At 45.5% G+C, this 27,898-nt stretch overlaps 1 protein-coding gene across 1 annotated transcript in view; it reads left to right on the plus strand.

Annotated features, from left to right (window-relative positions):
* LOC119652749 (bromodomain-containing protein DDB_G0270170) overlaps positions 1 to 27,898 on the plus strand; it is a 196,362-nt gene that overhangs the window by 38,831 nt on the left and 129,633 nt on the right. Inside the window, exon 3 of the mRNA XM_038057048.1 lies at positions 19,671 to 19,712. Coding sequence (XP_037912976.1) covers positions 19,671 to 19,712 — 42 coding nt within the window. The remainder of the gene's footprint in view (positions 1 to 19,670; positions 19,713 to 27,898) is intronic.

Below are 27,898 nucleotides of genomic sequence, written 5' to 3' on the forward strand. Positions count from 1 at the left end.
GCCTACGGTCGTGACCTACTCGTTGCGTACCTCTCCATTAAATACTTCGGCTTCTCCCTTGAAGACTGGCAGTTCACAGTGTTCACGAACCACAAGCCACTCACTTTCGCGTTTAAAAGACCGACGAAGCATCTCCTCGCCAACTTCGGAAAATGAGCTTCATCAGCTAGTTTACTTCAGTCATCCAAAAGACAACGTCGTTGCAGACGCTTTGTCTCGAACATCGGAGGTCACAGTCCCTGCCGCAATCGATTATACGGCAACCTCCGAGGCGCAGAAAGATGACGCAGAGCTTCATAACCTGAAGGCAAACTCAAATACAAGTTCAAGGATTTTCCTACCTTCGGCTCAAACTCCTACTTACTCTGCGAGACCTGAGATAAGGGACCTAGGCCATTCATTGCCAAGAGTGGATCCCGCACTTTAGTGTGCCAGCCGTAATCATCACGGACCAGAGAATGCAGTTTGAGTCTACTTTTTCTCGGAGTTTAGGAAACTCCTTGGCTTCAAAGGGCATAGGGCTACTGCATACCATCCACAGTTCAATGCGATGCTGGAACGTTGGCACCGGACCCTAAAGGCCGCTTTAATTGCTCGCGACGATCGGTCGTAGTCGCGGTTCTTGCCTTTCGTCAGCCTTGGCCTCCGCACAGTATACTGAGTGGAGTTCACGGCCAGCCCCATAGGAACGGCGTACGAGGAGAATCTGCGCCTCCCCACCGCCATGTTGAACATCAGAACAAGATTAAGCGACTCTGGTATGCTGCATCTGCTCAGAGACGCCGTTTCGAAGCTGCGGCCAACTCCACCTTTCCGACACGCGACAACGGAGGTCAACATCCCCAGGGACCTCGAGACGTGTTCACAGATCCTCATTCGGGTGGACGCTCCTCGGAGACCGCTGCAACCACCATTCAAGGGCCCCTTTAGAGTTCTGAAGCGAGGCGAGCACTAGTTCAAGCTCGACGTCTGAGGCCGGGTCAAGTGGGTCTCCTTGTCGAGGCTGAAAGCATTCGTTTCCGAAAAGCGCCCGCGAAGCGTTAGATTCGCTCGGTGATCCAGTTGGCGGGATCACGTGGTTTCAGCTTAAAATATGGTGCCGGAGAATATTCAAGTCAATGCAAGTGTTAGAAACAATTATTTGTCGAAAGATAAAAGTATCTTTTGATTTTATTTTTGAAGCGAATAGTCAGCCATTCATACTCATAGACATTATAAGCCTTCAGGATCGATAAGGAATACCGTTGGATGACCAGATAAAAGTGGGCTTGAAAATGACGCAGGAAGGCATGAAGCTCAATAAATGTCATATCAGATCGTCTATCGATCCACAAAGTTTTCATTCCAATTGTTTCTAACGTATTTACTCACAGTGGAACATGGATTCTCACTTCTTTCAACCAACACAACGACAAAATCGACATCCATATCTACGTTTACCTCGATTTAATACAAATGGCACAATGATATTATCGACCCGAACTAGCAAAAGGCAATGTATGAGTACGTGTTTGACCCTCTCATCGATATACTTCAGTGTACAGTGCCAGCATTTAACCACACCATTGACTCCACTGGGCCCGTTATCTGTAAGCCAAACGGTGCGATAAGAAAACGTGTCCTCACTGATAAACCTTATCGATAGATACTTCAGTCAACTATTCATTGGAAAAAGATACATAGTAGAGTTGAGAGAGGGTCGTCTGTATGCAGCTAGAAGAGGAACAACGCGTATCTTTTTTGAGGTCATACGGAGAAGTTATGTCCAACGCAATGAGAGACAAGAAACTCTTCACCATTTAAAAACTATTTGTCTTACTTTAATTGAAATATGAGAAAAAAAGATAAAGTAACAAATCATGGAAGCAAGTTGAACTCCTAATTTAACTCTTTTGTAACGGAAGGTAATTTTTTGAATTTTAATTCAAATCTTCTGTTTTCAATCAAACCTAAATTAAGTTTTCTCAATGAGCTTAGCTAAAGTGAAAGATACAATTGCACCAGAAATTTACATTTACGTACTTAAATCGGAAAATTCAACTATAAATTATTGGGGCGACTTGCACGCAGAGGGAGGAAGTGCGTGGTTGCAATAAAAATTAATTGACTATCTCTAGACCTTCCGCACACTTAAGTGAAACATAATCCGACTGTGAAGGCTGTAAAATAGTAACTAATTAATTAATAACAAGATTATTGGTGTTTACGTTGCTTTTGTTTCTCATTAATGATGGCGTAAGGAATAAGAATAATTTTCCTTCGTTACATCTTTTTTGCGTATAGTCCGAAATAGCGATTGCATCAGGGGTGAAAAAATAAGAAACAGCATTAAAGATAGTACCAGTTTTCAGTTTCACAACTTCCTTCTTTCCACTCCATTTTCCACAAAATTCACGCACCTTTCGCATTGCGTTGGCTTAATTGATGTCAGAACAAACCAAATGGGGAGTAACTTATTCCCTCTTTTATTGGTCCACGGACCCCTCTTTTAGGGCTTAGCGCCCAAACTTTAAAAATATTAGGCAAAGACGGCTTTGCGGTTTCTTACCAGGACAGAGGCAAATCGTCAGGCGCTGCCTCACTTCTGCCCTGAGAGCAACGTGACCAAAGCGGCTCGCAGTGCTCCTTTATAGAATAATTTTTAAAGTTTAGGTACTAAGCCCTAAACGAGAGGTCCGTGGACCAAAAAAAGAGGGAACAAGTTACTCCCCATTCGGTCTGGCCCGATATCAAGTGGATGCGGACTTAGGACACCACAATCTTTAAAAAAATATATTCAGCTCTGGCCAAGCTTTGGCCCAAAGTATGGGCGGATTTACCCTCAATATAATTCGCAATCATGTCGTGCAAGCCGCTTCGGTCACGCTGCTCCCAGAACAAAGGTGAGGCAGAGTCTGACGATTTGCCTCTGCCCTGCTAAGAAACCGTAAAAACGTCTTCACCTAATATGGGGTTGATATTCAGAAATAAAACTAAATATGGAGGAGCAGATGCAGGGCATCGGAAACCCAGTACCGGCGGTACTGGCTCGGCCTGTGGCAGTGCCTCAGTAGTGGGAACCTTGGCTGATGTGGCATCTTATTTGACAAGCGCATGGTAGGGACTAGAACTATTCCTATCGACGGATCCGTTCAGAAAATGTTCGATTTTTCCAGGTACCACCCCCCCCCCCTCCTTTATGGGACATAGCTACCTACCCCCAGTGGGGAGCATATGGCCGGATGACACGCAAAGGAAGAAACTTTGACGGTACCCCATTCGAGCAATGTAAGAGGAAGTGACCAATCAGGAGCGTCATCCCGAATCGATCGATGAAGTCGATCAGGTGCAACAGCGCATACATTCCGGGAATGCGACTCTCAAGTATATTACTGTCTTCCGATATTTTAAATGCGCTCTGTCAAGCCGAGTGGCGGTCGGTGTAGGTTGCCTTTCAGCGGCATCGCGACGGTTTTCTCCGTTGAGATCGCGACACTGTCTTTAAGAAACCACACATTAGCGATGCGCATGTACTCAGCACTCCGCTGCACGAACGGCGTATTCAACCAGCGAATCAAGCTCGCCCAACAGTTCATCTAGTTCATCAGAGTCCATATAAATGGACCCAAGATAGATCCCTGTGGGCAGCCACGTGCCACATTAACCCACAGCCGCTGATTGACGCCTCGGACGAATACTTTTCCATAATGGAAGGTGCTCCTCCGCAAAAGTAATTCCTGACAACCATACTCACGAAGTTTTGCCCACACAGATGACCAATTAAGGTAATCAAATGTGCCTTTGAAGTCTATAGAGAGTCCAAGAACAATTTTTTTACACACATTAAGGCGTCATCAGTGGACCTACCAGTTCGAAAGCCGAATTGCCTGTCCGCCGGTCTAGATGCGATTTTTGCACCCTCACTCGCTAGGCTATAATCCTCTCCAGGACCTTGTCAAAAGCCTGAAGGCATGGCCGAGGATTACTCCTAAATTTCTCTGATAACTTCAGGAGTAAAACAACTCTGGCAGTCTTCCAGGACGCTGAGAAAGAGACGCACCGTTCACAGCACTCATAAAAACGTTGGACATGAGACAGGATGTGCCGCCAGATGGTGAGAGAAGGGCGTGTCACACTTGAAAAATTGCTGAAAACTCTATTAGTAATAATCGGTAGCGCAACAATCCATATTGGATCAGAGCCTTGAAGTGTGTTAGAGCACTTCATTCAAGACCGTAACGGCAAACTACAGTACACTGTAGGAAGCAATGTGGTCAGCATTGCGCTCGCCTGAGATTATTACCTTGATTTGACTCAGGTACTCACTCACAGCTGAGTCGACTGGTAACCGACGTCAAATCGCGATATAAATTCCACTGTCATCAGTGAGATTCGAACCGCGACCTTCCGTATGACAGCCTTGTGCTCTAACCACTCAGCTATCCTCCATTACTGCCTATATAATAGAATTCAACCCATTATCCCACAGTGGCCTTCGAGTGGATTGTCTTAAAAGCACGTGGTGCAGAGCAATTGACGTGAAATGCAGGCTTCTCAGAAAGTCCTGCGAGTAGCTGAAAAACATTTCAGCGTACCTACAGCGATTTCACATATGTAGATCCGGTTAAAGCGTTACGCCTCGTTTAGGAAATAATAACAAGCATATAAGCGACGAAGAAAGTTATGTATAATCAGAAAAATGTGGTATCATCAGTTAATCTGTACAAATATTTCGACACTAAGTGAATTCCCCTGGAACCAAATTTTTTGAAAAAAACTGTAATCACAAATATGATTGGTCGATGATGAAAAGACTGTCCTGGGTGATCGGAGACGCCTAAGAGAGGAGGGCTATCCCAAAACCTAACAAAAAATAAAAGAAAGCTGGCAAAATTGACCGTGATGATCCATCAACACGCGCTTGTTTGCCTCTATGCTAGCCAGGCTCTGGAATGCGGAGGATGGAGGGGTGCTTTGATTACTTCAGTCCCTCACATGTCGTTGCAATGCGTAAGTCCGCAAGTCGGGAACCCGAGAACCCTACAAACATATGATATCCTGCTAGCCTGGAAATTCAGAACAAAAAAACGACTCGATCGCGCGTGGTGCCCTCAAACTCCGGAGCCGAATGCCGCGATCGGGAGGAAAGATCCACCTCGATGGCGTCCTCACTGCCTGCTTCATATGTACAGGTGCTCTGAAGTGGCGAGACGGTAGGCGGACCAGCAGCCCTGTCGACTGAACCAACACCAAGTAGCTGAGGAAAACTTTCACGTGGTGCCACTGGGAATCACTGGGAATCCTCACACTATACAATTGAAGGACGCTACCTTATTAATGTGACTTTTGGGGCTCCACGTGCGTTCAAGCTGTTATTTTTTTGTTTTTAATTTCCAGATTTAGTTCGCATGTTAATCTTTTTGTTAGTTTTCCGCAATGTCCCTTGTTTGTTGGTTTTTGAAGTTTCGATGTGGACCTATGCATCGGTTAAGGACACGTCAAGCTTTGTACAATGACATGTGGGAAACTGAAGTGTTGAAGGGAGCACCCTCACATTCCCGAGCCTTTTTTTTTGGGGGGGGTAGGGTAGGTGAATGCATTTACGCACACAGTGTTGGACTCCCGATTTGGTACGTCATCGGACTACCAACTAAACACCTCCCCATCGTCAGAGAGCTAGCCTGGAACCGTTTGTCACATTACTTCTGGCCAGCCCCCGAACTCTCGCGCCTTGCGGAGCCTTCAAATCAGGGAATTCCTCTCACCAATGGGAGGGGAGGAAGGGAACTGTCAGTTCAAGGAACCCCCTGCCATCCGGCTCCTCCACCGGTCGAGTTGTATCTTCTTAGCAACGAGAAGGGCCCGAACGTAATGGGCAACACGGTTCCACCTGTCAGCAGTCCTCAGCATCTCTTCCACAATGTTGTCTGGAGAGAGCTCCTCTGTGTTTAAATAGAGCTGCTGACGAACCCCATCCCACCTTCCACAAGAAAAAAAAGTGTGGTGGGCATCGTCCACAACAGCAAAACACACAATCCGGAGAACGCGCCTTTCCAATCTTGTGCAGGTAAGACTGAAAATTTCCATGCCCACTTAAAAATTGGGTAAGGAAATAGTCAGTCTCACCATGCTTCCGATTCAGCCACGCACCTAAGTTGCCGATGAGCCGCGCAGTCCATCTGCCTCTAGTTTCATTTTGCCAAGAGAGCTGCCACTCGTCTAGAGTGTGTTGCCGTTCTTCGCGAGCAACAACCTCCCTTGGCTCATCTCCCTTGCGCTTGTATATGGTCTGACGCTTCCTAGCAAGAAGGGCAACGGGAATAACTCCCGCGATCACCATCACGGCCGGTTCAGAGACAGTGCGGTAAGCAGACGCCACCCGTAAAGCTCCTCGTCTCTGTACTTGCGCGAGGCGTCTACGATATACCTCCTTGTTAAGAGCGCCAGCCCATACCTCTGCGCCGTAGAGCAGGGCAGACTGCGTTGAGCTCATCGTCGCCTACTAGACGTAGGACCCCAATGTTTGCCATTAGCCTACTTAACGCCGAAACTCCAGCCGCAGCCTTGTTCGCTGCTGCTTGGATTTGCTCAGAAAAGCTCATCTTTGAGTCAAGAGTCAACCCGAGGTGCTTTACCGCTGATTTTGACTCGATTATCGACTCGCCGAACGATATGGGATGCAGGGTCGGAATTCTCTTCTTAGTCAGGATGACTACTTCGGTTTTTTCCAGTGCAAGGTTGAAACCATGAGTAGTCATCCATCCGCTTACCCGTCGCATCAATATGCCAAGTCTGCTTTGCGCCTGTTCGACAGTGCGTCCAGCAACAAGCGCTGCGACATCATCTGCGTAGCCGATTAGGCGCGACTCTTCTGGCATATCGAGTTTAAGCAGACTGTCATAGGTAGCGCTCCAGAGGTCCGGCCCTAGGATGGATCCCTGTGCTACCCCCGACGTAACCTCCATCCACCTTTGACCCTCTAGTGTTTCATAGAGCAGGGAGCGGTTCCTCAGATAGTCCCTCAAAATTCGTAAGAGATAGTTCGGCACGTTGAAGGTATTGTCTAGTGTGCCTAGAATGTCTTTCCATCTTACGGAATTGAAGGCGTTTCTGACGTCAAGCGTTTCGAGAAGCACCACCCGTCGAGTTCGGCGGCTATGTGCATCTGTTCGTCGAACGGCGCCCACGACCTGCATGACAGCATCAATTGTCGATCTCCCTGCTCTAAAACCAAACTGCCGGGGAGATAAATCTCCGGCAGCGCGTATCGCTTCAGCGAGTCTACCTCTGATGAGCTTTTCGAGCACTTTCCTAGCAGTATCAAGCATACGTAGTGGGCGGTATGAAGACGGCAGTTCGGGATCGCCTTTCCCTTTAGGGATCAGCGCAAGCCTCGCAACTTTCCAACGAGCAGGGAAAATGCCCTCTTTCAGGCAAGCGTTGAATGCGCCGAGCAGTAGGTCTGGCCGGTGTTGGAATACCAGTTTGTATATCTCTGCTGGAATACCATCGGGTCCTGGCGCCTTTTTGTTTTTCATAGAGAGGACTCCCTGTTCCAACTCTTTTACAGAGAAAAGTGGACAGTCCTCTGCGCTCTCCGCGCCGACCTCACCATCCCATACGAGGTGTGCAGGGAAGAGTTCCCTCACAATGCGGTCCATCTGCTCGGCCTTAAGTGAACAGGGTTTCCGCAGAGCCCCGATTTTTCGGGTTACAAGTTTGTAACCGAGTCCCCACGGATCCCCATTCACCCCGTCGATCAGATCTTGCCAGCAGCGAGCTTTGCTCTTGTTTATTGCGCTGCGGAGTCTCCTTTTGGCTGATTTGTACTCCATCATTATGGTACATGCCTCCTCCCGGTCGCCTAGACGTTGTGTTAAGCGGCGGAGCCTGTGACACTCCTTCCGGAGCTCTGCGATTTCCACTGTCCACCAATACATGGAAGGTTTGCCGCGCCTCGATGTCTTCCTGGGCATGGAGGCTCCGCAGACCGTCGTTATCAGGTTCATAACTGAATTTACGACAGTCTCCGTAGCGGCGCCACCGCCCCCAGGAGTACCCTTCAGCGTGGCCCCACCTGTTCCCAGAGTTTCGCCAAACTTCCCGGTGTTCACATTCGCGACGTTCCATACACAGAAAGATCGCTGGGGTGGCGCACACCGAGAGTTTGTGTCCACCACTTCGAAAGCAATGTATGTTGGGGTGGATCCGGTGTTTAGAACTACCAGTCCTGTTCTCGCCGCCATTTCCAGAATTCGTTTCCCTCTGGAATCTGTGTGAGGCATGCCCTAGCATTGAAGTCACCCCCGACCAGGATCCGCCCATCCGTGCTTAAGATAGCGTCCTCCAAAGCCTCAAGCCTCCGACGAAAGTCCGGCATTGTCTCATTCGGGGTAAGATAGACACTAAAAAACGTTATCCCTGAACACCGAATCTAGACAAAGCCGTCCCCTCGGCCTTGGACAAGAACCCCCAGGAGGGTGCAGCGGTACCTGATATGTCTGGATGCCATGAAACTGGGCCCTTGTTTCGGTACTGCTCACTGATGAGTACTAAATCAGCTTTGGTCTCCGCAGCGAACTGCGCTAGCAACTCGTGAGCGGTTGCACATTTCCGAGCCTAGATAGCATAGAGGCAAACAAGCGCGTGTCAATGGAACACTTCGGTGGGGCTTTAGTAATTGCGGATGGACCTTCACCGTCAATTTCACCAACTTTTTTTTAGGATTTGGGTTAACTCTCCCCTCTTGGTCGTCTCCGACTACTCAGGAAGATATTTTGACCACTGCCTCATTTCATAAAGTCATTAGAAAACCTCTTATTACACCTCGTCTACACTTTAGAATAATACGTCAGGTCGTAGGAGAGCTGACGGCTGGTTTGTTATAAAGTCTACTTAGCATCTGCTTCAAAAACTGCTATTGTCATGTAAGCACTCAGCTCGCGGGCTCTTACTCCTGGTCAACTACATATGAAATAGCAGGCAGGTAGCGATGCTGAGATTGTTCAGAACTCCAAACTGAAACTGAACCTCAACCTTACAATAAAGCACTCATCTCAAAACCAACCCCCAACCAAGCCCTTATTGACCGGCGGTACGTCAGTAGGAGGCTGAGACGTTCGCTCGTGCTATCCATAAATTTTATGGCGTACAATAAGGTAAGAGAGATTTCCTCTCAAACTGTTCGCACTGCTTACTATTGTAGCCTGATGGATCGATGTTGTCATACAGGATCCATTCCATCCATCGCTAAAATACCATTGACTACGAACGAGATCTTAATCGTTGCCAGCCGAACCTTTTTTGCAACTAATTGCACTAACGCTCCTGTTTAAATCAACTTTTGGACGCACAAGCCTTAGAGGTCGCTATTCCTTAGCCTTGCGTTCTAATTACTCAAGAAGTAGTTTACCTGAAGGCGGTTCGGCCCCAAATATTGCTCTACCAAGAAGTAGCTGCTTACCCGTGTGTAAAGTTTAGGTATCAACAGGTGGAGCCAAGTAGAGCCTTGTCAACAACCCTGGCAGAAGGGGCTCGTACATTGAGACTGGGATCCAATTTAGGGAATCTGACTTGGAGTGTAATCGTAAATCACTAGTTCCCTAAAAGTTGTCTCTTACCCCCATTGTCCCCCCTCCCCTACCATCCTGTCATGGACTATATTTTCCTTGCTTTTTCCTGCTGGAGCTAGTTCGAAGTTAGTCCAAAAATGTACCATTTCAACGAAAGAAAGATTCCCTGTCTAACTACTTTGGATTGTCTCTAATGTGACAAAGTTCCCTGTCCCAAAATAACGAAAATCGCTCCGATACCGCTGAAAACAGAAGACATTCTCGAGGGTTATCTACACGAAAGAACGAACAAAGGTTATGTGCAAACAACCCAGACTACACACAATTGCAATCGACAAAATTGAGAATGTCTCAAGCGCTCTCACCTTCAACCCAACCAAGCGTACTTCAGTGAACTTGGAACCCGCAAGCCAATTTCTGGTAATCCCAATCGTCAAACTCATTAAGCCAAATACTACAAGACGTTGTTATCTAAACTTAAACTTCATGAATTTATTTTTTTCACGTTATCAGTCTCCAAAAAGCTACCAATCAAATCAACATAAAATTCAAAACTAAGGCCCAAAAAGCATGGTCGAAAAAACTGTCGAGTGTAGGCCCCATAGCCTACGAATTTAGCCTTTTATGAAGTGGTGCACTTTAATCTTTTCGTATACAGGAAATTTAACAACTTTTGATTTTTTTTATCTTTGCAGTCGCGACATTTTGACAGAACAAATAAAAGATAGTTTTTTTTGTTTCGGTGTTTAAGCTCTGGGTCGAGAGATAAAAAGTTGGTTTTCGTCTCCGAATGGCACTCGAGCGTACGGAAGGCTAAGTGAATTATTATGTACTATTACTTGGTGAGTTTGGTGTGCTTTACGATCTAGAGGTTTTCACTGGGGTTACGATATGGTTACCCATTTGGAATCATATCAGGTCTATGGGTGGAATTCCATGCGGGACGGGGAGAGTCATGGGTTGTAGCAGTTGCGATGTTATTGGGGGCATGGTTGGCCTCAAAATTGAGATAAAGTTATTTATTCTGGTGTGAGCGGGAAAATGGCGATTAGTGATAGGGTAAGCCTGGAAGTCCAGTAGCTGACTCGCTATGGGTATTCGTCCTCTGAGTAGGGGGAGTGTTGAAGATAAGTCCGAAGGTCTGTCCTGATCTCCAAGGAAAGTAACAGAGGGCTCAATCGATCAAAGCTACTAGGTATGCCTTGAAGCCCGATACCATGGATCAACTCGCCTGCTCTGCTGTAGTTGATTCAACACCATCGATCAAAACAGCCTCCACCACAGTCCCCAGCTGTCGTCTCGTGTTCACAATGCCCTTATTGAAATGATCACGACGTGACAATGATGCTGGTTCACTTCCAGACGATTATTTTTCAGTTTTGAATTACTCTTCAGCTTTCAATGGTTTTCGTGGCGACTTTTTCAACGAACGTGGTAGGTCGGTGCATGGTGCGGCAAAAGCCGGTGATAGTGTACACTGGAGTTGCCACTGCCATGTGGCTTCGATCTTGACCTGAATGTCACACATTTTATTGCGGATTTTGTCACGGTCTCGATCTACATTCGAATGGATTTCCAACGCCAGTTTGATGCTACACCGCAGTCACTACACTCGTGGAGCATAAATTTCTAAAGCCAGTTCGGTCGATTGTGGGCTCTCGGTGACCCGGGTACAATTAATATCTGAAAGTGGGCGCAGAGACGAGCAGTTATGCATCGCAGAGGTTTGAGATGATCTCGAAATGGTCAAAAGATACTTGATGAGTTGGAATGAAGTAACGTCTTAAGACTCTACCTAAACAAGCTCCTGATAACACTAATTACGTACGTATGCATATCCGCACTTAATTTCTTCATTAGCGTGAAATAGGTCACCTGCCATCCACCAAACATAATGGAAATCAGAGAGAACGTTCTAAGCAAGACCATTTTAATTACTGCGCCCACCGCATATCATTTGATCGATTCTCAGGTTTCAGGTGTGATAATTGCTTTCAGAGTAGCGAAACACTGTGGAGCGACTCCAGTCACTCATTTGCAAAGAAGTTTGGCCTTTTATGCAAAAGAACCCGATGCAGGTTCCACTTGCGAACTGCACTGATACCTCCAATAACCTTTGCCAATAGCACCCAGTCCCCGTCGTCAATGTCGACTGCCATTGCATAACGACGTCGAATTTGACCCTAGTGAACAGTTTCTCTTCTCATTAACACTTGGGAATTAAGTTGTTGCAAAAACTGCAGCAACACCTTGCCCAGGTATCGCGTCGTTGTATCTTTTCCACCTGTAAGTATTCCGAGCAGACCCTTTTGGAGTCTGATCACTATCGAAAGGTTATTGTTGTTCGGCGTTAGCTGGTCTTTTCGCTCTTCCCTGCAGCTGGGTTAATGGATAGAGGTGTGTAACGACACAATTGTTTTTAAAGTTAAGTCGTTATGTGTCACATTGCATGGAATGCCTGGCTGATTCGCTGGGCCCGATAGTGATGATGGCGGCTTGGCGATGTCACGTTATCGCAACTGGCACGATCACCTTATAAACAACAATAACAGAATGGCGCGGGGTCGCCGGTGGAGGTAGAACTTATGAGCCCGCAGATATTTATCTACTCAGTCATTATAATTCGATCGACTCCATGTAATACATCATAGAGCGATTGGCGTTGGGAAGGTCAAGTGATTGCAACTAGGGGGCTTTAATAATAGGTCAACATGTTTCGATATGGCTGTTGATTGTGGTGTCACTGAAAGCCTACTCAAAGTGGGTTTAGTTGGAAGTTGACATATATGACGGGAGAACTAGTTTAAGTGCCAAGTCATATGCATCATATGCACTTGCAATGGAATATTACCTTCATTTACGTTGCTCGGAAGTTACTCTTTCATTATTCACAGTACGTCCAGCATTAGGCGAACACAACAACCGTCTGAATATCTTTAAGGTTACAAAGTGAAGCAAGTGCAAGGGCTCTTACTATCTCTAATTTCCAGGGTGAATCCAGTCCCTAACTGCACGGCCTTGGAGGGAAAATCCGACCCCGAATTATGCACAGAAACGAGGCCCGAGGCGAAAATTATGTAGGCTCCCTTATCACCCCGTTTTAAGCCTTTGTGTAAAACAAAATCCTATTAAAATCGGTTTACTGTTTTTCCGTCCGCTTGTCCGTCTGCCTTTTTTATAAAACGATGCTTGAAAAGGCACTGGACTGAACACGCCAAGGATTTTGACCCACGAAAACCACTACTCTTGGATCCCTCCCTCCCCATGCAACTACCATTAGGCACTACATCACGCAGCTCAGCCTCAGCAAGGTCTCCTTTCTTTAATACGAGACATTTTCAACCGCTCCTTCCTGACCTTTACCTTGGATCGTTGCGATAATTGATCGCATCTCAATCCATGCTATTATTCTCCTAGCAAAATTTTCCGGTAGTACAATTTCACCTACAGATCTCTTTAAGTTTCTCCTTCCCTCCACAAACCTCGGGGATTGGAAGAATACGACGTTGGGTCCTCGAGGACCCCATCACAGTTTGGACAATCTGATGAGATGTCAAATTTAAACTTATATAGGTAGATATTGGCGGTATCCTCCATGTCCCGTGAGAAACTGGATGAAATTATAATTGACCTACCCATGCTTTCTCTCGGACCACTGTTGGCTTCGCGTGGGTACATCTCAGCATCTTCGAGATACGTTGCGACCACAACCAGTATTATTTCGTCGGTGTAACCCACCGCCGTGGCCTCCTTTCGAACCAGAAGTTTAAGTAAGTAAGGAAGTCCAGTAACAGTGGGTCCGGTATGAAGCCCTGTGGTACTCCCGCGGAAACAACGTATTCCTTGGACCCATCATCGATATCATACCAAAGCCTCCGATTACGCAAGTAATTTCCAACAATGAGAGCGAGATAGGTGGGAACACCAATCATCGCCAAAGACTTTCGTACAATGCTCCAACCGGCCGAATTAATTGTATTCTTCACGTCCAGGGTCACTACCGCGCAATATTTGCTAGTAGCACCCTTTCCGTCCCAACAACATTTTCCTTAAAGTATCTAGAAAACATATGGGTCTATAGGAGGATGGATCACCTGGGGGTTTGCCAGTATTAGATAGCAACGCTAACTTCTGCCGGTTTCATGTTGCAGAAAATATCCCCCAGGACATGGACGCTACTCAATGAGTATGCCGGCCTGGATTTCACGGCGAGCCTAAGGGCCCCATCTGGTATTCCATCCAGACCCGAAGATTTGTAGTTGCCTATTTTGGTGCAGTTCTCCAACAACTCGTCTGTGGGTACTGCACGCATTTCCGACACACCCAGAGAACGTTGAAAAGTGTTAGCAGCATCTTTTTGTTGGGGGAATAATCCCCAGATGATTTTTTGCAGGAGGATAGGATGCGTTGTTTGTTTGGACGACCGCCTTCTAAGCTATCCCGTTAGAATTCTATAGACGTTTCCCCATAGGTTTACATCCGCCTCCGAGCAGAACTTCTTTAAACATTCCATTTTGCACCGCTGGACAGCAGGCTTGACGTTTTTGCCGGATTCCTTATGTGCATACTCTTTTTGATCGATTTTACCTGTCGCCCTCTGGGTTATTCGTACGGGTCGGTGATAGGCTGATCGAAGGCTGACCAGTTCATAATTCCACCAATAGTTTGGCCTTTTATTGGAGAATACGCATCTCCTAGGCATGGATCCATTACATGCTATGGCGATGCATTTTCTCATATTGGGAGCTCTTTCCCTGAGACCATTGCTCTCGTGATGTTCTTCCCGGCGGTTTTTCTGCCATGTGACTGCTGGTGGTCACTATGGCTGTAGTCTTCACTAACGTCCCAGGAAATACTATACACCATGTGACTTCCTGATGGTCACTTTGGCTGTAGTCCTCACTAACCTCCCAGGAAATACTATACACCAATTCAGGCTGGCAAAGGTCAGATCTACGATTGACTCCGACCTCCCTTTCCGAAAAGTGTTTATTCATTGGCCAGAACTATATCTAATTGTGCAAAAACATCTTACAGACTTCGGCACTCTGCTTTATTCTCTCTGTTTTCCTATTCGAGGACCCACGCATTAAAATCACTGGCAATAACCTTGGACTTTATGAACAGGGCTGTCCAATACTTCTTCAAACTCAGACAATGTGAGACAGGGTAGAGCGAAGCAGCTGTATACATACATATCGCTTATTTTGGACCTCACAAAGCCACTGGCCGACCGGCTCACGGTGCATTGTACAGCTTAGCGACCGCAAGGCCATATTGCCACTCCACCAAGCAAATCTGTGACTCATACGTCTTGTCGCGGTTTCTGTATGGTTCACATATGGTGGCGATATTCACCTCAGATTCGTGGGTAGTCTACTTAATTAAATTCCCAGCAAACCTGCAATGATTGAGGCCCATTTGAATAAACCTCATTTTTTCTTTACAGTCAACGCCTTCCTGAATTCCGGGTATCTACTATCTTCGGCAATTTGCTGATTATTTTTTCCTACCTTTCCCCCACTCAATAGGCATTTGGTGTCCCTATTGCACTCCTTGGCAATATTGCCATTCTGCGCACATCCTCTGCACCGATCGGTCAATATTGCTGATATATGCCTCCGCCAAGTGTCCAAAAATGAGGCACATGAAGCATCTCTTAAGTGAACTCTATTCTCTCAGACGGCATACAAACCATCCGTTTCGAATTTTCCCAGCCGCCAATAGCTTCTGCGCTGCTTCCATTCGTAGTCGCGCTGTGGCTGTTTGGATGTTGCCATAGGCTTTCCTCAAACTAACAATGGATTCCTCCCCACATTCCTCCAGCAAAAAAATGTTCTACCAACACAGTGTATATTTCTTTGCTGGATGTCACTTCATCGAGATCCTTGCACTGTATATAAATCTCATGATTCTAGGCCCGTACTGTGTCTTCACTTGAGTGCGAAAACCGTCTGTTCTGCCCAAACTGGGTCTTTTTCAGTTTAAACGAGATATCGCCTTTCTGAATCCTTCGAATAGTGCTGACATTTCCATACCGATCTTTTTGGTCAAGGTCAGCTTTGACTTTGAATCTATGCGTACGCCAAATAGCTATCACTGCAGACAACGATTGCCTCTGGGCGAATTGACACTTTTCTTTTTTCCTTCGCCTTTTTGTTAACAACCTTGGTCCATCCACCATTTTCGTTTCAGTTAGGTTTCGATTCGATTGCCCATGCTCCCACTTGCGGGCACAGGCTTTCGCCTTCCGTACTTCAGAACTGCTACGGTGGATTCTTTCCTCTTAGGCGCCTGCTAGTTCCCCACCGCCTTGGTGGCAGGTCGATAAAACCTCTTTCCTCCTCCTGCGGCTAATCCATCATCATATTTTTGATAACTTGGTGCACTCAACTTGGTGCAGCTCAACTTTTTTTTAGCACCAAGCTGCATGATAGATAGTTCCTCCGGGTATGGTTCTTTTCTCTATGTACCTTGGGCGGATTACTACTTTCAGGCACACCTTTACCCTAAGCATTTAATGTACATTTCTGGTTTTCATTTTTTCCTGCTTTGGCATTAGTGGCGATCGGAGAATGGTGTAGCTTCTCCTGAATGGGTCAATTCCTTGTAGTGTCTCTTGCAGTTGTCCTTTTTGAGAAAATGCGGTGGATGTCGAAACTGCCTTAATAAGCCAGCGATTTCCTTTCAGCCCATCAATTTCCACCTTCCATATTTGTGTTGTTGCTTGAATCACTTGTAGTATTTGATGCCACCGTGGCCAAGTTATCCAACAGAATCGCTGCGGTCTGCCTCTCAACGTAGCATCTTCGTCTCAATTACCACAAGACATAGGGCCCGTTATCACCATTACTGCTGCCTCTAAAACAACAAAATAGGCGAACGTAACTAGCTAAGCCGCTCACCATTGTACTTGCGCTAGGCGTTTGCTGTACACCTCCTTACTGATGGTGCCTGTCCATACTTCGGATCCGGGAAGGGCGGAGTGAATCGCACTCGTCAGTAAGCAATGCCTACTAGACAAGAAACCTAAATTGACCATAAGCCGGGAAACTGCAACTATTCTAGTTGCAATATGCTCGAAGGAGCTCATCTCCTTTCCGAGGTATTTCACCATTTATTTCGACAAAACCATGATGCCACCAGGGCTAAGGAGAATCCAATTGCAGTCAGTCATCTGCTGACTCACCGCATCACCATTACCAGTATGCGCTGAGCTTGTTCGATTGCGCGTACGGCGGCCAGTGTCGCAACATCACCCACGTATCCTACTAGATGAATTTCAAGTCGTAGCAAACTATCATATGAGGTTTTGCAAAGCTTCGGTCAATGGTAGACCCTCGAGCCGTCGCGATTCTAAGCTGCTTTTCCAGCGCATCGTAGAGCAGGGTGCAGTCCTTCAAAAAAGTTGCTTACGTCAAGGATCATGGGAGAACCATTCAACAGTGGTGACTGTGTGCCTCAGGCAGTTCCATGACTTGAACAGCTTCCTCGATCGCACTTAATTTACCCCACCCCACTCTAAAGCCATATTGTTTTTTGTGAAAAGTCTCTCGCAACACGTATTGTGTCAGTTGATATTTGCGTTCTTTTCAGTTTTCTTTTCTTTCATTTCCCCCGTTGTGTCCAACATACTGAAAGCACAGTAAGTTCACAGCGCCTCAAAGTTGCCGTTGTCACCGCTTGTTAGCACAACCCTCGCAACTTTTCAGTGGAGGCCAAAGCACCCATTGTCAAACTCATGCTGAACACACTAAGTAGTACGTCCAGCTTATACTTAAATAAAAGTTTCAGCAGTTCAGAGCAGCACACTCAGACTATCATCCCATCGGGAACTGCGGTGCTAAGGCTCACTGTCAGCTTCAATAACGATCCTGTCGCATCCATCCACATCTAGGTCTTCTGGCTCGTTTACACCTCCTGAGAGAGCTTCAACAAGTTTACCAATGTCGATTTGCTCGATGTTCCACCTGGTAGATATTTGCCGGAAATCAAAACATTGATAGGAGCGGCTTGCCATTTCGAAGGAAATGTACTGATGATGACAGCCGTAAAATTTTCTAATACCTTCTATCGTTGCAATCGTTGCATCGTTCACTCAAAGGCCTCCGTAGCAAAAGTCACGGCAAGGATAGTGCTCTCGCAAACAGAGTGTCGAAATGTCGGGGTGGTACCGATATTTAGGACAATTAGGCCTATCCTGTCGGCTATCTCCAGAACTTTTGAACCCCGAGTATCTGGTTGAACCATGCCACATTCGAAGGATCTAGCCTTAAAGCCTCGGCCAACTATAATAGAATTCTCTCTTCCGTCTTTCAAATCATGTCCTCCAAGGATCGAGCCTATTCCCAAAAGTGGACAAAGATTCGTTGAGTGCAAGATAAACGCTAAAAAAGTCACTTTCGTACAACTTAAACGAAGCCATCTCCTCGGCCATGACAACTCACTCGCAAGTTGACCGTATTCTCTCACCCAGATCGCAGCAGTGCCAGATATTTGACATACTATCCCAATCTCGGTACTGTTCGTTGGGGAGCAGCAAATTAACTCCTTTCTCTCTTTCTTTCTTGCATCATCTGCCCAATCAGGTCGTGAGTAGTGAGACTCTTTTTTTTTGCAAATCGTCTTTGGAGACCTGAGACCGCCTGGAACCGGTAGCATGGGTCATGTCTTCTTTCTGTAAACCGGGGTAACTGCATTGCTCTTGGGTTCGACACATTTGTTTTGTCCTGCCCTCTACAAACCCCTGCTATGTGCCCAGCAGTTAAAGCAACGGGTTAGAGAGGCCCTTCGCCTTATTCTGCAAATGACCCACTTGAGATTTATTTCCCGCAATGAAAAAGTTGGCTTACTGCCTTCTCAGAGAGGGTAACAATTTTTGTCCTCTGTAGTTGGCAAATGTAAGTCCCTTCCTTCCTTTTATCGCTTCTTCCACCTCTTCTTTGTTACCGAGAAAATCCCCAATTAACTTATTAATGGTATCAAAATAATCTATTCTTGGAACGCCACCGCCGGGACTTTTCAAAAGGGTTGAAGAGAGAGAACCTTCTGCTTCTCCCTTTATATCTCCTTTTTTCTCTGAGGATGAGGCTTAACATTGGGCCCTACCATTTCGACCTTAAGATAGTCTAATTTTGCGGCGCAATGACTTTTTCCTATATACCCTCCCTACCCTCCTTGCCTCCGGTGACCATGAACCATGAAAATGATGAAATAAAAACACTCCACTTTGAAGTGCTATACATTTTTAAAGGGGGGGGACGGCTATTAGTTTTCATCGAGTTGGAAAACATATCCAAAGTCCAACGTTTACCGAAATATTTGATTGCAACACGTTCGTACTAATCTTTATGAACTGGGAGCCTTCTCCATTCGAGAACAGTTGATGAAAGCGGTTCCAATAATGATTTCACCACTATAGTATAATGGCGATCATAAATATTAAAATCTTCCGTCAAAAAAAAAACCCAATTGCATGAAAAGCAAGAACACCTAATTACACTGAAAGTTATTTAACCTTTTCAGGAAGTACGACAGTCAGGTGATACTCTATCTCAAAAATAACCTCGCCAAAATCATAACTCAAAATACACAGAATCAAATCACTCTCTTATCTCCCAAATTTCGTCACAATCTCCATTCAGACTTGTCTTGCCGTCAACACAATTCCCATGCCGGAAAAATATCTTTATTTTATAAATATGTACAACAATAGCAAACAAGGAAAGTGTTGAGGTGTTATCTGTCTTAAGGCATTATCACCATAAAAATATTTCTCCTCGCTCATACGTACAGAAATACTTGTTCAATTATTGCAATCTTTATCTGAGCGGACTGAAAATAGTCGAGTTTTATGACAAACTTTTTTTTCTTCTTAATTAATTTGATCTTTGAAACAGGTTGTGAGTAGTAAAGGTACCCCGAAAGTCGTGTTGAGTGAGAGAACATTACTTGACCCTCATAATGGCGTGTAAAGCCTGCGAGATTGATTGGAGTGCTCCCAAATTAAAGGTTCCCTTTCATCTTTTCACTCAATGTCTGAGTCAAGACCTGCTTTGAATGTCTGATTTCATGACTCTAATTGTTATTAATTTATTACATATTTTTTTATCGTTTCAGCAAATACACAAGACTCAGCGATCGACGTTATTTCTAGGAAAGGTAAATATATTGTTGATATTTGTTTTTGCTGCTTTATTTCACCTTTGCTCATATCAAGTACGCGGATTAGATATCTTTAACATTGAATGAGTAGAATATTTTTATATTAAAAGTATAAGATACATAGAACGAACCCATAACCAATCTGGGGGAAATTCCCCTGTTAATTCAAAGCACTATTAGTCATAGCCAGAAAATGACGTTCATATGGCCACCCCAATATCGACGTTCTAAATTAACTGTCAAAAATTTCACATTGCGATGCGCTTTAGCTGCAAGCATAGCTTGAGGTAATCCATTTGTTGGAAAAAAATGTCAAGATCGATATGTAACGTAAGTACACCGAATAAAATAAAACAGAGAAGGTTGGGTAGGCCAAACAATTGTAAGAGACATCCATTGTCATGTAATTAAGAAAATGTAAAACTGTGAAACCTTGTAGTACAATACCTCAAGCATTAGCATAAAGGTAACGCATTTCTATGTCAGCGTTCTCTTTCTATTGTTATGTGTAGGCAGGACACGAAAAGTGACATTCGATACCACTCAAAAGCAGCAAGTCTTCATCAATTCGTTTGTATGTACGAGACTTCCTTTATCATTAAAGATGGCGCCATGTCGAGATAAAGATTGGAAATTATCTTATTAATCGAATTGATCGTAAGCTGCTGCTATCACTAAATTTAGTAAATAAGTGACGAATCCACAACCACCAGCGCTTTTTTGTTGCCTCGCTATGCAATGGGGCTCAATTTCCCACCAAAGCAAATGGGTCGTTCCAAAACGGCTTCAACTGGAACAGCTAAAGAGAATTATAAACTTCTCAAAATATTCTAGTGAAAGGTAATGATAGGCTTCTACTTTCCCGTAAAAACGCGAAACTCAGATGTAATTAGTGAAACCAAATTTCCCTGGAGCATGTTCCTGAACTATGCTAATTCGCAAGCTCGATTCTAACCCATTCTCTTACTTGCTCGCATACCAACTTCCATGCCACTCACTGTACTATGTACCATAACCCAGTAAGCTCTACTTTACAATTTTTTCCTCTTCTCGGTGCGACTGTTAACCCCGATAATGACGCCCGTAGACATGATTTTCTCCAGAGTCTAGTAGTTTACATCTAAAATTATCGAACAATCTTTTTTTATCTCTCCGTGTCTGCTATTTTGGGGCTAGACGAAATTGGTCAACTTGACCAATTGGGCGAATTTTTCTTTTCTAATTTTTTCCATGAGTTAAGATTTATTGCGTGGATAAAGCAACTAATTGAAAGTGTATTATGCAAAATAGCGGATAATCATGGAATCTTGGTTCAAGAGGTCTTACGGCAGATTTTACGTAAAATAAGTTCTTTTCTTTGGTAAATTGTTTTTTTTTCTTGGCCAGAAAAGTTAATAGCGGTGTCGTAACCAAAGAAAGGTATATCTTGCGCCGGTTACTTCGAGAGGTAATAACGATTACAACGACTTTATTTATTTCAGGATTAGAAAAAGATTTAAGTGGACAATTCCTTTCAAATTTTCTTAAATTTACCACTTAGGTTCACCGGTAAACAGAAATTACCAACTATATTACCTTGCGAAATATCTTGAAGCCAATATCGACTCCTAGTTGTTGGAAATGATAGAAGAGCAGAGAAGCTGGGGTTGAAAAATTCGTGCTACAGGAGCTAAAGGTTTCTACTGCTCCTACTATTTCTTTATTTTCCTAAGGTCTTTTGTTGAGGCAAGCTGTGATAATAGGTAAAAAGAGGGACGAAGACAGCTACGGTTTCGTACTAGGGCAGAGGCAGCGTGACCGAAGCGGCTTAACATCTGCGAGCCGTTTCGGTCACGCTGCTCTCAGGGCAGAGGTGAGGCAACGTCTGATGTCTTGGTGCGAAACCGTAGCCGTCTTCGCCACTCTTTTATTATACCTTTTTTACCTTAGATGCTAAACTCAAAAAGAGGAGTCCGTGAATCATAAAGAGTGGGGGCAAGTTGCTCTCCATTTAATTCGGCCCGGCATCAAGTGGATGCGGACTCAGGACTCCCAAATTCCTAAAGAAAAAAATGTGATAATAGTTAAAAGTCCTACTCCATAAAACCACCTCCAAGCAACATCCGTCCATATCTCTCTTTTTTTGTGGGAGTAGGGAGTAGATGAATGCGTTTACGCATAGAGTGAGTACGCTGTCGGACTACTAACTAAACCCCTCCCTGTCATCAGAGAACTAGCCTGGAATCGTTTGATACATTACTTCGGGCTAGCCTTTCCGCTCTCTCGGCTTTGGGAGGCTTCAAGTGAGGGAAGTCCTTTCACCAACGCAAGGGGAGGGGAGGAAGGGAGTTGTAAGTTTAGGGAACCCCTTACCACCTTTGCAATAAGAAGAGCCCGAACATGGCAGCGATGCCCGATAAGTCGAGATGCCATGAGGCCGGGTCTTTGCTTCGATATTGCTCGCTAATTAGCACTAGATCAGCATTTACTTCCGAAGCGAAACATGCTAGCAATTGGTGAGCGGTTGCACTCCGGTGTATGTTAATTCGTAAAATGCGGATCATGCCATTCGCACCCTAGCCCTTTCCAATTCCGCCCTGAAGATTGGACACCGTCCCGAGGCCGCGATTTCTAGAGAGCACATGGGTTCTACGGTGGAAACAGGAGTCTTCTCCCCCAATAACCCCTTGACCGCTTCGCAGAATATACTCTTGCTGGTCGTCTTTGGGCCCAGTTCGACGAGGACTCCGCCACTCCTCGTTTTCTGTATGAAAGACACCCCCGCTTCGTTGTCTTCGAGTTTCATCCTCTCGTGGATTTCACTAAGGATTTCCGCAAATGTTTTGCCTTCCATCGGCTTAATGAGCAGAGCTAGTCTAGTCCTTCTTCGTTTCCTCGTCTTCCCTGCTCCTAGTTTTTGGTTTGCAGCGTCTTTGGACAGACGTGTCTCTGGCGGCGTAATCAGTTGTTTCCTTTTTTCTTTCTTCGCCTTCTTTTTTTGGGCCCTGAAAACTACTTCGATAAAGTCTCCTTCAGGTACGTCGTCCTCTTTCCGCTTTTTCCCCAGTTCACTTTGCTGTGGGCTATCTGCGGTTAGTTTGAAACAGCAGCGGACGATGGACGAATCAGCGCTCGCTCAGGACAACGCGGTCTACTAACACTGGTTCAATGCACACTACCCGACCAGGGTTCAAAAGGGGCTGGCTCCTGATACACGTCAGAACTGCCACCTTGGCAGAGTTACGCTCGCATTACCCTATGGACGTCGATAGAGAGCTGTTGACTGCTCCGAAGACTCCCAGTGTGACGTGTACCAGTCACTCGCCGTTCGCTCTTCACCGAGAAGCTTTTTCGAGGCTACGACCTAGGAAGCAGGTATACTACCAGCTAGGGGATCAGAACTACTTGCTCGATCACCTCGGGTACGTCACAACCCGTATCGTAAGCGACCCATTAAAGGTCGCTAACGACCACTGACGGACCCGTCCATATCTTTACAGGATCCGCTGCTCCGAGTTGGTAATGGATGTCACATTATACCGAGCCAGGCCTACTTAATCTATGGGAACACAGCGCATGGTTCGGCGAGAAGTGTCTTCCTCTCTGACGTATAATAACAGAAGTAATTCCGATCGATATACGCAGTTTGCAGATCGATCGGAAATGCTCCTGCTATTACCAAAGCTCTTGGCTCCAAAACAGTACAGTACAGAACTCATGCATTTCCAGTACATCTACCTCCTATAGGTACCACTCACATTTTAGAATCATAGGATGGATTGAGCCACGCTTATCAGCAAGTGCCGCCTCCTCGATATGGGGCCATTAACGATCTAATTGCAGTATTTCGACCCTTCTCGAAGAAGCTCATCTTCGAGTCTATAATTATGCCAAAGTATTTCAGCGCTGGCTTAGAGTCGACCGTAATCTTACCAACCCTTGGGTCAGTACAACCACTACAGTTTCCTTCAAAGCTAAGAAGTATCCGTGCTCAGTCGACCGTACGGCCAGTAGTTTAGCGACTAATACCGTAGTATAAGCTGTGCATCGAGTCACGGAGGAGTATCATGTTAGGCGTTCTAGATATCGTGGTCAAGAATTGGTCTTTAAGTCACCCCCTTCATTCAACATCCTTCCCGGTCCTACAGCAAAAAACAAGTTCCCTCAATATTTGAAAAAGGTAGCCGTAAATGCGAAAATGAATTTCCAGTGTGTCAAGCATGCCGGTCCATCTAGTCGAAGGCGTTCTTTGCGTCTAGCGTTATGAGGCGCACCACTCGTCGACACTGGTGACTTTGTTCCCCAATCGCATCAACCGTAGATTACTCTGCTATAAAACCTTGCTCTTTGCCGACTGGTCTGCCATAACCCAATTACATCAGCCAGCCCTGGTTTGATGAACTCCTCAAGCAACTTCACGCTGTATTCAACATATAGAGAGTGCAGGAGGCAAATCGGCGTATCCTCTGCCTTTGCTTTTTAACATGAGGTTTCCATTTTTTCAGTGGGAAGGAAAAACATCCGGTGCCTAACATGCATTAAAACTTTTGCACTTCGCTAAGCATCCCATCCGGTCCCGGTGTGTCTTGCGCTGCATCAAGTCTGATTATATAGAATTCAAGTTGTCGGAATTCAAACTGTCTGTCTGCCTTAGGATTCCAACATCATGTTATCTGCATTTCTGAAAAATGGCTGGATAACAGGATTTTAGATTCCTTCTAGCTCCTCGAAGGATACTCTATCTTTCGTTGTGAGGCTGCACTGTGCTTGGCAAGACAACTGGTGGAGGTGCCCTAATAGCTGTTAAGTCCCCTCTCTGTGCCGAAAACATATTTTCCTCCTCCTCCTCCACCTACAATTCTGTCACCGTACGAGCCGTTCCGCCAAACGTATACCCCTTTACCATATCGTGTGTACATTTTCCCTGCCTCAGACCGCCTTCTCTATACGAGAATTTCTTCGATAGATTATCAGAGGTCCTAATCGTTTTGTTTCCCTCACTTCCTTTCATCCTCTGTGGCGACTTTAATCTTAACATGCTCTCATGGCCCATTATTCCTGGCCTTCCCTCTCTCCCCAATAACTCCACCCACCCTCCCCTTCCTCTATCCACTTTCATGTACATCTGTGGCGCTCTCAAGTTTAACCTACCCAGGAACCACTTAGATCGCACTCTTGATCTTGTGCTCTCTAGCCTTCCTGTACGTTGCCTTTCCCAATCCGCTCATGCCCCGTCATACGTTTCCCTTGACGCCCATCATCCTGCTCTCGAGTTCGATGTTCAGATATCCCGACTCCACTCTCCTGTCGCTCGCAATCCTACCAAGTTCAACTTTCGTAAGGCGAACTTCGAAGGTCTGAACTCAACCCTGGCGTCAATCAACTTGGTCCCCTTGCTCTCCATTTACATGTGATCAAGCACTCAATACATTCTATAGCATTTTATCTGATCTTCTTCCTTGTAATGTCCCCTCCTCTCCTAAGTGCTTATGCTCCTACCCCGTCTGGTTGACCACTGAAGCCCACAAAAAATTACGTCAAAAACAGACTGTGAGGAAGAAGTTCCTGTCTTCTAGAACCTATGCCGACTTAATTTTTTTTCAAAACTCTACGTTCCTCGGTCAGATCCTTGATATGTAAGTCCGGAAACGAATATTTGACCACTGTCGAAGACTCACTAAGGCGCGGAAGCCTCAAACCTTTCTGATGCCACATTCGCAACTCCTACTGCCCTGCCCAGTTATCCCCTCCGTCCATTCAATTCTCTGGCTCTTCAGCTAAATCCCACCAACTATCTTGTGATTTACTCGGTCGCTACTTTTCCTCAGACTATGTTCCCCCTCCTTCCTCCGAATCCCTCCCGATAGTGGATGTAGCCTCCCACGCATCGCGTGCCATTCCCCTTATTACCCCTATCCTTGTCAAGTACCTTATTGGTAAACTTGATGCCAATGTCGCGCCTGGCTACGATGGTCTTCCAAACCTCTTTTTGTTCAAAACTGGTAGGTCCATCTCTCTTCCCCTATCTCTTATTTTCAAAAACAGCCTCGAAGAGGAACGTCAGAAAGTGTCTCCTACTCTCTTAATGGACATTTCTTATCCTTCTTAAATTCCACTCAAGACCTCGGAGTCACTTTCGACAATAAGCTCCGTTTTGACACCCATTGCCTTGAAGTTACCAATCGAGCGACAAAATTGTCAGGCTTTATACTTCGCTCCTCCTCTGATTTTGACTCCATCCAACCCTCCATAGCTCCCCTCAATACCCTTGTAAGGAATACGCTCGAATATTGCTCCATGATCTGGTCACCCTCCCGTAACTGTGATTGTCTTGCCCTTGAAAATGTGCAACATAAATGCACCCGTTCCCTCTTGTTTAAGAAAAGCTTCCCTCGTGTAGACTACCTCTGCCGCCTCCGCTTTCTGAACCTTCCTCTCTTATAACAGCGTAGATCCTATCTGAATCCATGCGCATTTTTTAAACTTTCCTCGGGTCTGATGGACTGTTTCGCCGCTAACGAGATCACCTGCCGTCCTGCGTCTTATGACACACGTAACGCAGACATTTTCAATGTGCCCTTCGCAGAACTCGAAGTCTACTTTCATTCTCCGATTCCTAGGTTTTACCGAAATTACAACGCACAACAGCTTGGTCCTTTTAACTTCTCTACTTTAAGTAATTTTAAGCGTAGGATTAGATAGATTATTGCTTTCTCCTCCTCGTCAGGACAATAAGTAATTGGGGTTTACTCTGTTTGTTTTCCGCTAAATTAAACAAATAAGTAAACATAAGGGGAATGAGCGGGTCGATGGACTAATCAGGAGGACCTCAGCGATGAACGGCGTCCCGCTGGCAACTGTTAAGAGTGAAATCTACTCGAACTACTTAACAGCCGCTAATTTCAGATATGGAAGGTTCACCTGGGTCAAGTCAAAGGAGATTTGGTCCTCATATGACAAGACCTGACCAGGAGAGGTCTGGAGACAGATGCACACTAGGGTACATCGGTTTGAACAGGGTACTGAGCTGTAAAGTCACTGGCTCCAGACTTGACATACCCTGCGAGGAGAAATCTTCAAACATTTCCTTTGCAAATCTCCAGCTAGGCTCAGGCTGTGGACGCTAGGTAGACAATTCTTTGGAGACCTCAAAAAGATCTCTAATTTTGGGGAAATTCCTGCCCTTCGTAAAGGCTATGGGCTAGTTCCAGGGATCTGAAACAGTTGACATGGGCTCTCCTTGATCTTTTCACAGCGGTCATGATCTTAGGATTTTCTGGCGTCAAAATGGCATACCACAATACAAATTGATCTCCTCGGAGGCGCTACTGATACCATCTTATCTACGATTAAATGATCCTCTATAGTGAACTACCTAGAGGCTCCTTATTGGACACCGGTTGATGATAGGACTGGGAACGTCTAGTTCTAAGGCTCGACCAAAAGACGGGACCCATTAATGCAAACAACCCTCTTCCGGAAATGATTCAGCAGATATGGATTTAAATTGGAATTGATTCCTTTTGTGCCGATGAGGCCCCACTCCCCACACCATATTCTCTGCAAGTAAGATATGTCATTGCATTGTCACATATAACGATCCACTTAACCATCCAATGTCTTACGCGATAATGCAACTAATCCTGCCAAACGATTGAAAGAATCCCAAGATTCATCTAAGCAAAAAGATAATTTGCATATGTCTCTCACTATGCAAAACTTCTCAATTCGCACGCAATTCAAGTATCAAGACTATGTCAATTTCAATCCCGTTACCTTTGATATGTAAATAATTCGATAATCACTTCCTTACGGGCCAATCTGTGCAATTATCACGATACGAATCGCATCAGCTCGTTCGTTACCACATTTCCATCTTAACTTTTCAATCCAATAAACTTGCCAATCTAATTAAGAGGCTGCCACGGCAAGTTGCCTGTAAAATTGGACTTTTATGTTTTTAAGATGGATACAGGCTTGGTGAAAACACTGTGACTGCGGAGCCGTTGAATCTGAGATGCTGTGGGATTGAATAGGTGAAAAGATGAAAGGAGCTGCTCTGGGGAGAAATGCGGGCCCATATGTAGCTCGCTACTGTCGACGGCCGCGAAATGTGTTTCTATCTAGAGTCCCCGGTTCCCTTTATCTGCAAGATTGGCGGTCGTTCCGTTTGCTTCGTGATTGAATTGAATTTCACACTGAGA

This window comes from Hermetia illucens, chromosome 3, assembly GCF_905115235.1.
Source record: "Hermetia illucens chromosome 3, iHerIll2.2.curated.20191125, whole genome shotgun sequence".
Lineage (NCBI taxonomy): Eukaryota > Metazoa > Arthropoda > Insecta > Diptera > Stratiomyidae > Hermetia > Hermetia illucens.